The sequence below is a fragment of the Miscanthus floridulus genome, chromosome 9 (genome assembly GCF_019320115.1).
Source record: "Miscanthus floridulus cultivar M001 chromosome 9, ASM1932011v1, whole genome shotgun sequence".
Taxonomy (NCBI): domain Eukaryota; kingdom Viridiplantae; phylum Streptophyta; class Magnoliopsida; order Poales; family Poaceae; genus Miscanthus; species Miscanthus floridulus.
This window is the reverse complement of record NC_089588.1, coordinates 129,401,150-129,411,499: the sequence shown is the minus strand read 5'-3', so window position 1 is coordinate 129,411,499 and position 10,350 is coordinate 129,401,150. Positions and strand designations below refer to the sequence as shown.

At 43.6% G+C, this 10,350-nt stretch overlaps 1 protein-coding gene across 3 annotated transcripts; it reads left to right on the top strand.

Moving 5' to 3' along the window:
- Positions 1–4,278: 4,278 nt before the first annotated feature.
- On the top strand, positions 4,279–9,176 carry LOC136482948 (putative disease resistance protein At1g50180). 3 transcript variants are annotated; one of them, XM_066480091.1, is made up of 4 exons: positions 4,279–5,449; positions 6,148–8,183; positions 8,337–8,354; positions 8,892–9,176. In XM_066480091.1, exons 2-4 carry the CDS (start codon positions 7,426–7,428, stop codon positions 8,962–8,964), a joined length of 849 nt encoding a protein of 282 aa, XP_066336188.1. In that variant the 5' UTR covers positions 4,279–5,449; positions 6,148–7,425; the 3' UTR covers positions 8,965–9,176. The 3 variants fall into 3 exon arrangements, with proteins under 3 accessions (XP_066336188.1, XP_066336189.1, XP_066336190.1); XM_066480092.1 differs by having other exon boundaries at positions 6,099–8,183; XM_066480093.1 differs by having other exon boundaries at positions 8,337–9,176.
- Positions 9,177–10,350: the final 1,174 nt, after the last annotated feature.

Here is a 10,350-nt window from a genome sequence, read left to right as displayed (position 1 = left end):
AAATGACTAATATAAAAGTTGTAGATCTTGATGAGTAATTCAACTTTGGTATTTATCATTTTTTCAGCTGAAATCATTTGGGGTACCAAAATCTTGTCTGAACTTGAATTTTTTTGAAATTCAAAATTTAAATTGCTCAAACTTTTCATATGTATATATTGACAAAACCAACAAAATAAATTGATAGAGAATGATTTTAGAAAATTGTAGGAAAAAAATCATCAGATTTGGAGTTAGTATGAGGAAGAAAAACTAGTTACAAAGTTGATCCACAGATTAAAAAAAGAAATCACACTGTTCACTATGATCATGTAAGGATCATCTAGAACAGTGCGATTTCTCTTTTTAATCTGTAGATAAACTTTGTAACTAGTTGTTCTCACTCGTACTAACTCCAAATGTGATGGTTTTTTTCCTAAAAATTTATAAAACCATGCTTCAGCATTTAAGTTTGATCAAACTTGGATGTGACAATGTTTTACATATTTTAAAATCTGTAATTTGAAATTTGACAAGTTCAAACCAAATTTTAAAACCCTAAATGATTTCAGATGTAGAAGTGATGAATACAAAAGTTGTTTAACTCATCAATATCTACAACTTTTATTTTGGTTATCTTATCATTTGACTAAATTTAAACCTTTCAAATTTTAAAATTTGAAAAAAGACAAATGGGCACTGCAGGGGCGGCTGGTGATTGAGCCGCCCCTACAGATCAACCCCAACTGTAGGGGCGGCTCAGGTTACTAGCCGCCCCTACAGTGCCATCTGTAGGGACGGCTGGGCTGCTGGGGCCCGAGGACGCCCACTATAGGGGTGCCCCCAACCCCAGCCGCCCCTACAGTAAAAATGCCCCCGTTCTTACAGTAAGAATTTGGCGTAGTGGAGTGTGCTGATAGGAGCGCTAGGAAGCCTCGGCCCCAAGCTTCTGCAGCTGCTCCAGGACGAGTACAAGCTCCAGAAGGGCGTGAGGAAGCAGGTGCAGTGGCTCCACAGTGAGCTGGAGGGCATCCACACCTTCCTCTGCAAGGTCTCTGATGTGCCATGGGACCGGCTCGACGAGCAGGTGAAGGTGTGGGCACGCGAGGTCAGGGAGCCATCTTACGACATGGAGGATGTCCTTGACACTTTCCTTGCGCGCGTCGATGCCGCCAACCCCAGCAGGCGGAAACGCGCCATGAAGAAGATGGGTAAAGTGTTCGGCAAGGCCCACTACTACACAAACGATTAACCGCGACACCCCCCGATGGCCTCCGAGGCGGGCGTCCATTTTAGCCCGCCACGGTTAATCCCGCGCTTTACCGAGGCGGGCATTTTTATTTACCGTGACAGGCTCTTTTGCCCGCCACAGTAAATTTATTTACCGTGGCGGGCGTCTTAAGATGCCCGCCACGAAAAATACCCTATTAACCGTGGTGGGCGTCTTAAGATGCCCGCCGCGGTAAATTGATTAACCGCGGCGGGCAACGCCGCCCGCCGCGGTTAAGCCACGATTTACCGTGGCCTCTAGGCCGAGGCGGACGGCTTTGCCCGCAGCGGAAAACCGAAAACGCCCGCCTCCAGTAAAGTTTGTGTAGTAGTGGCCAAGTCTCGTCGCAATATTGCTGGTGCCATCGAAGACATCAAGAAACAACTCGAGGAGGTAGCCGAAAGGCGTCAGAAGTACAAACTTGATGACATTATGTGCAAGCCATAGATGAGTTTGGGAGGCCGTAAAGGATCGTGGATTATTTACTGTTGGCTGGTTTTGTGTGAGAGAAAAATACTGTTTTGGCTGGAAATTTACGATCGTTTACGACCAAGCGAACAGGCGTCAACTATTGATCCTCGCCTTAAAGCTATGTACAAACAAGTGACGCAACTTATTGGCGTCGACAAGTCCAGGGATGAGCTCGTATCCATGCTGATGACGTTGCAACCAGATGATGGTACCTCGAACCAGGAGATGAAGAAGGTTTCTATTGTTGGAGTTGGAGGATTAGGAAAATCCACCCTTGCCAAGGCGGTGTATGAGAAGCTTAACTCACAGTATGACTGCGGGGCTTTCATTTCAATTGGTCGGGATTATGACTTGGTAAAAGTTTTCATGGATATTCTCTTTCATCTTGACGGTGAAAAGCATAAGGACATTCACAACACTCGAAGAGGCCTCGAGCTCCTCATTCACCAACTTCGAGAATTCCTGAAGAAAAAGAGGTAACACAGACACTCAATTGTAAATTGTAATTAGCCAGTGCCTTTTAAGATATTGTTCCACAGTTACTCGATGCTACACTATGTTGTAGGTTATACTAAAAATGTTATCTCCACATCATTTATGCCAAACTACTTCTTGAGATTGATTTTCTCCACTCCATGCATAAAAGAAATGCATTTATCCAGTAGTCTCTACCTAACAGCTTCTAGCTCATTTTTTAAGTATGTTGCTTTTAGACTACTATAAAAGGGCAATGCATTTAGCACTTCTAAACATCATAGTTTAAGTAAATTCGTAAACATTTCTAATTATGAATTGAGCTTAGATTTTGAAAACGTGTTTCATATCTGAAACTATAAATCTTAGGAAAAACACATTTTTAGGGTGTCACCTATGTTTGCAACATGACTATAGATGTTCTGTATAATAAATTAACTTCTTACATATGTAGTTTTCTTCAAATAGGCCCTTTGGTGTGTAGTTTCCATAAATATCACTACCAGAATCCCGAATTACCTTGAGTGCCAAAAAACGCAAAGGAAAATACTAGAACCGCAAAGGAAATAATCCTTGAACATTAACCATCAAGCAAATTACGTCATGTATTTTATTTTTACTAGCGCGATCATGTGTTTTATGTGTCATGCGGACTTCCTTTAATCATAGCAAATTTCTTGCGTCTGCAGAAGGTCAAACTTTACTAACCAATGGTTCTTCCACTTTGGTGTGGATAGGTATTTTATTGTTTTTGATGATGTATGGGAGGTACGCACTTGGGAAGGAATCGAACGAACTCTCGTTGAGAATAATCTTGGAAGTAAAGTAATCACAACTACTCATAATTTTGATGTTGCCAAAGCATCTGGTAAGGTTTACAAGCTAAAGCCACTTTCCTATGATGACTCCCTGAAATTATTTTATACAAGGTTATCTGGTGCAGACCGAAAGTTCCATGAAATTTATGAGAAAATTCTAAAGAAATGTGCTGGTATACCATTAACAATCATCACAATGGCTAGTTTGTTGGCCGGTAAACCATAGTGTGAATGGTCAATGCTCTACAACTCTATTGGTTTGGACACTGAATGTAATAGGGAAGCTGAAGATACTATGACAATACTCTCATTTAGCTACTATGATCTCCCTCCAAATTTGAGCACATGCTTACTATATCTAAGTACATATCCAGAAGACTACGAGATCGAAAAGGATTCTTTGATATGGAAATGGATAGCCGAAGGATTTATCAATCTAGATCAAGGAAAAACATTATTTGATAGATACTTCAATGATCTCATTAATAGAAGCTTGCTGATCCAGGTAGTGGAGGCATGGGATGGCAGAGTATCAGGCTGTCGTATTCATGATATGGTTCTTGATATGATGCGTAAGCTTGCATTTGAAGAAAACTTTATTGCTCTGTTAGGTGATAATATTGAACAGCTGGACGAAGCAGCAACTTTCCCAGGCATGGGCGCGGCCACCCGGCCGCTGCAGGCGCACGCGGGCTTAGTCGGCCGCCAACGTCCCTGGAGCCACAGATCCGGCCGCGGCCACTCCATGCTGGCGCGGGACGCAGGCACGGTCCCGTCGGCCATGAGCCAGGCGCGGGTGCGACCCAGGCTAGAGCAATCTGTTTACAGATGAGAATTGGGTGACATGGTTAAGCTAATGACGCTGATTTGGTATAAAATATAGTATTTTAATACATTTGGTTAAACTTGAAATTGTTTCACGTATCAAAATATGAGACCTGGAGAAAGTGCATACTAAAAAAGTTACTGACAGCGCACAGTGGCTGCTCATTCAAGTACATAAATGCTGCGGAAGTGCGGAACACAAGTTGGCATAGAGCTGACGATGATAGAAACTTCGATGTGTGAATGTGTGATGAGCATTCACGGGACTGAATTTATTCAGTCTGATGGTGAAGTCTCCTCCTACACAGTGTTTCTATCTGACTTAATTGGCTTGCGTGTGAACGAGATCCCCTGCGATGGATCAGCATGACAAAAGCGTATAAACGCACATACTAGTTTGTCATGACCCAGCATGCCACTGCACTCTGATCTAAACTGAAGGCAATAATAGAGGACAGGGGCAGAGGTCCGCAAGTCAAGTCGTCGGCCCCCACTCACGGCGGAGCAGCATATGTTGTGCTCATCACTCATCAGTGCCATCTCTAAAGACACCTGCAGTCTCAGCCTCACAGATGCCAACGAGTTTTAACTCGGTAGTGTGAGCAAAGGTTGGTCTAGAGAGTGGATCGGCGAAGGTGTGAGCTCTCTACGCCCAGCCACCAGCAAGCATGCCTCACTCCATCTAGAGCCTTGCCACCACCACTACGAAATCGCTACGCAATGGTCTGAACCAACCAAGAGATCAAGAAGCATGAGTGTGGTGACGGGGGCGCTGGGAAGCCTCGGCCCCAAGCTTCTTCAGCTGCTCCATGGTGAGTACAAGCTCCACAAGGGTGTGAGGAAGCAAGTGGAGTCGCTCTCCCGCGAGCTGGACAGCATCTACCCTTTCCTCCACAAGGTCTCAGATGTGCCATGGGACCGGCTAGATGATCAGGTCAAGGTGTGGGCACGCGAGGTCAGGGAGGCATCCTACGACATGGAGGATGTCCTCGACACCTTCCTCGTTCGCGTCGACGGCGGAAAGAACAACCCCGACTCCAGCAGCCTCAAACTTGCCATGACGAAGCTGGGTGAGCTGTTCAGCAAGGCCAAGGCTCGCCGTGATATTGCAGCAAAGATCAAGGACATAACAAAGCGTCTCGAGGAGGTAGCCAACAATCGTCAGAAGTACAAACTTGATGAGATTATGTGCAAGCCACTCGCAGCAACGTCAACTATCGCAGCAACGTCAACTATTGATCCCCGCCTTAAAGCTATGTACAAAGAAGTGACACAACTTATTGGCGTCGACAAGTCAAGCGACGAGCTCATGTCTATGCTGAATACATCCCAACAGGATCATGATGCCTCTGATAAGAAGATGAAGATGGTTTCAGTTGTGGGAGTTGGAGGCATTGGGTAAAACCACTCTTGCCAGAGCGGTGTATGACAAGCTTAAGTCGCAGTACGACTGCGGGGCTTTCGTTTCAATCGGTCGGGATCATGACTTGGTAAAAGTTTTCAAGGATATTCTCTTTCATCTTGACAGTGAAAACCATAAGGACATTCACAACACTGAGAGAGGCGTCGAGCTCCTCATTCACCAACTCCGAGAATTCCTGAAGAAAAAGAGGTAACACAGACATCCAATTGTAAATTGTATTTAGCCTGTGCTTTTAAGATATTGCTCCTCAGTTAGTCGATGCTACACTATGTCATATGTTATCCTAAAAATGCTATCTCCACATCATTTATGCGAGACTACTTGAGATTGATTTTCTCCACTCCATGCCCTGAGTGCTCTTTTTTTAAGTATGCAGCTTTTAGACTACTTCACTAGCTATAAAAAAGGACAATGCATTTAGCACTTCTAAGCATCATAGTTTAATTAAGTAAATTCATAAACATTTTTACGAGCTTAGATTTTGAAAATGTGTTCCTTCTGAAACTATAAATTATAGGAACAACAACGTTTTAGGGTTGCCTATGTTTGCAACATGGCCATAGATGAGTAAGTTCTGTGTAATAAAGTGTCCTTAAATATGAAGTTTTCTTCAAATAGGCCACTTGGTGTGTAGTTTCTATAAATATCACTACTAGAATCCCGAATTACCTTGGGTGCTAAAAAAACGCAAAGGAAAATACTAGAACCGCAAAGGAAATTATCCGTGACCATTAACCATCACAACTTCCGTCATGTGTTTTATTTTTACTAACGCGACCTTGTGTTTTATGTGTCATGCTGACTTCCTTTAATCATAGCAAATTTCTTGCTTCTGCAGAAGCTCCAAACTTTATTAACCAATGGTTCTTCCACTTTGGTGTGGATAGGTATTTTATTGTTATTGATGATGTATGGGAGGTACGCACCTGGGAAGCAATCGAACTAGCACTTGTTGAGAATAATCATGGAAGTAAAGTAATCACAACTACTCGAAATGTTGATGTTGCCAAAGCATCTGGTGAGGTTTACAAGCAGAAACAACTTTCCTATGATGACTCCATGAAATTATTTTATACAAGGTTATCTAGAGCAGACCAAAAGTTCCCTGATAACCATCCAGATGACATTTCTGAGAAAATTCTAAAGAAATGTGCTGGTATACCATTAGCAATCATCACAATGGCTAGTTTGTTGGCTGGATAAACCAGAATGCGAATGGTCAATGGTCTACAACTCTATTGGTTTTCATACTACAGATAACAGGGAAGCTGAAGATACTATGACAATACTTTCATTTAGCTACTATGATCTGCCTCCACATTTGAGGACATGCTTACTATATCTAAGTACATATCCAGAAGATTAGAGGATCCAAAAGGATTCTTTGATATGGAAGTGGATAGCTGAAGGATTTATTGATGGGAAACAGGGAACAAGATTATTTGAGCTTGGAGAAAGATACTTCAATGATCTCATTAATAGAAGCTTGATCCAGCCAGTGGAGAATGGGTGGAATGGCAAAGTAGAAAGCTGTCGTGTTCATGATATGGTTCTTGATCTGATGCGTAAGCTTTCATCTGATGAAAACTTTATTGCTATATTAGGTGATAATGTTGAAGGAACACCTGCACCAAGCAGTGTCCGTCGGTTAGCCAACCAAAACAGAATAGCCAAGCACATTAATTCTGACACAATGGTTATTGGGATGCCAAAAGTGAGGTCATATACCGCATTCAAGTGTTTTATTGATAGTCCGGGACCAGTTTTTGAGATTTAAACTTTTGCGCGTGCTGGACATAGTACACTGTAGCTTTGAGAAAGGTTGCCACCTTGAGCATCTTGGTGATTTACTTCACTTGAGGTACCTTAGGATAAGATTCAACGGTAGTTCCCCTGAGCTCCCCATACAACTAGGGAATCTGAAGTTACTGCAAACACTCGATGTGGAGGGAACATTGCCAGCAAGCATTGTGCACCTAACAGAGCTGGTCCGGCTATGTGCTGACAAAAAGGTACCGGATGGGATTGGGAAGCTGGTTTCCCTGGAGGAGCTAAGAATAATAAAAGGTTGCAGTGACAAGGCCTTGAAATTTTTGAAAGAGCTTGACAGCCTGCGAGAACTGAGGGTGCTTGAATTTGCCACTTATGATGGGGCGGACGAGAGCATGCAGAGAGATTTTGTGGAGTCTCTAAGCAATATGCAAAAGCTCCAGCATATAGATGTGTACGATTCACCTTGGCTTGCGGATACAGCCATGTGGGAAGCAGCAGGCTTTGTGCTCCCACGACCTCTCCATTATTTGGGATGGCATGCAATTAGATTTTCCAAATTGCCGTCATGCATTAATCCATCAGCTCTTCCCATCCTGGCCCACTTGCAGCTGTTTGTGATTACTATGGATGAGCAGGATCTGAAACTCCTTGCTAGGTTACCAGCGCTCTATTATCTCGACCTGACAACAGAGTCCACGGTAACAGCAAGCAATATTAACGCCGGTGATCGCAGCTTCTTCCAGAAGTTGACGCACTTCGTTACCAATGCAATGGTGCAGTTTGAGCAGGCCAACGAGGGGGACACTAGCATTTCATTGCATATGTGGAATGGAGAGGATGATATGCCCTTTGCCTCTAGAAAAGGCAACAAATCCAGAAAAGTTGTACCATCTGGCGTGATGCCAAATCTTCAAGTGCTTTATTTTAATGTCCATTTGCGGGCCCTAAAAGATAACTACAGTGACTACTATGGGAATATTGGCTTGGAGTACCTGCCTTCCCTTCGGGAACTCAAAGGGCGGATAGACCATGAAGACGTGTCTGTTGCGGAGAGCGATGCTGTGTTGGCTGCACTAAGAGACGCAATGCAACGTCCATCCCAACCATCCCACGTTACAGTTCTGTCTCCATTTATTGCGATAATAATCAGGTACGACGAGAATTTTGTAATTCCGATCAAATTAATATCTCCTTATTTGTTTCTATCTTGTTACAACTCTGTCTCCATTTTGGCATATATTATATATATACAACACTTGCTCGTCTCTACTTAATTAATTATTAGCTTTATCCGAATTTTCAGGGGGGAGAATAATAATGTGTAAGTACTCTCTCCAACCTGTTTTAGCTCGTGCGTGTCAGCCATTCGACTGCACAGATTTTGGAAATGTGTTAGCCCACTTTCCGTCAAACAAATAACTTTGTGATTCCTGAGAGAGACATATCTGGTACAGCACCGTCGCATTTCCATTATGCGAACATCTATGCTGATGTATGAAACTACCAAACCTGTTTTAGCACATACTGATTTTCCATCATTGAATCCATTACATAACGGACGTAGATTTTTTCAGTCACTGGCTGCACCGACTCTGTTTCTGGCCACCAGTCGATACTCTGTTTTCCAGTCGATACTCTGCCTCGATGGTTGGTTCCTTCGTTTGATTTGTACATAAGTCACTTGTTTATAATCTGTCACGTGAGAGTCTACCACACATCTATCCTTCTATGATTCTTCACTAGGAAGTAAGCACTTTGGTCATCGGATAATTTATGGTTGTAAGCATAGTATGTGCACAAAGATTAAGTAGAATTATTGATGTTTCTGATCCAAGTTTCTGCTTGAACCGTGGTGCAGCTCAAATGGAGCTGGTTTCAATGCTTGTAAGACTACAACAGAGCCCATCGCCACAAGACACAACTTCACTTGACTGTGAGCCAGACGGTTTCGGCTCTTATGTTCCCCCGAGCTATTTTCTATTCGAATAAATAAAATATGCTGTATCAAATTTTCAATGTACTCTGCTGCTATTAGAACCTGCTGCAACATTTTTCTTTTTGCTGAACTCGTGGCTTGTATTATTTATTTAGTTTCTGGACCTTTCTGTGGTTCGTACATTCTAATAAGCTTGGAACGTATTAATATTTATGTTGTGCGAAAGTTTGAGGAGGCTCTATGTATTTCCTTTTTGCATTGCCGCTGCCTGGTTTCCACACGACGCATTTGCCCGCTGGGATGCTGGATCCAGGCGTGGAACAAGAGAATCCTGCCATGGAGCCGGCAGTCCTGCTATCGTAGTGGTCCAGCTACGGCAGTTGCTGAATGAAATTTGCACCCTTTTTTCCCCCTTCTTGAACAAACAGGAGGGCTGCATGCATGCCGTTCTATATTGCGGAAGAAGATAAAAGAGGAGGGAAACACCACTAAGTACACTGTTTTTGAAAAGTTATAGACTCACCTGTGCTAAAAGAAAAGTGACCTTAACCATAACCTCTACTGAAACTGAACATCAGCTAGGGCGGTCAAAAGAATTGGGAAAGAGTGAAAGACCAGAATTGCCTAAAACAATATCGTCTGTAAATTTCGTATTCCCGTCGGTAGAATAATACACAACCAGCCGTCAGCTGGGAGCAAAAGGCGTCACAACAATGTGCAGAAGCTTACACCTGCAGAAGCTTTAGCCTCAATCAGATGGAGCTATATATATGCAGATGCCAATAACAAGCTGAAAAAGCTTAGAATGGACAAGAACAATGTCAGACATTTTGCAGCCGATCGAGTTGACCTCGAACAGACCTAGGGAACCCCGCGGAGCACAACAGCACCAGAAAATAAATCCCACAAGGGCAGCCCAGTGAAATCTAATGCGTGATTCACCGTCTCCTGCGGTCCTGGTTAGGCGTCGCTTTGACTTTCTTGGCCATCCATTTTACTTTGTATTGAGACATATTTTATATCTATATGCATATCAAAATGGATGTACCAAAAAAGTCAAAGCTACTGATAATATGAAACGGAGGGAGTAGGTTGCTGCTGATCATGTACCAATCTCTTATATACGGAGAGGCTAGCACCTGCATTTCCGGACGGACGTCCACGTCTGTTCTGCCCATCTGCTCAGATTCACGTGCCCCCCCTGGCTCTCCCGGATGATTCGCCCCATCCCCGGATGGCTCGCCACCGCCCACGGCTCATCACGCGGACGCGACAGGGCGCTAGTGACCTCCACCGCGTAGGACTCCTTTGCTAGGAATCATGCGGATCTCTTCCACACCGGTGCCGCACTGCGTAAGCCTCCTCCCCACACCGTTGGCGG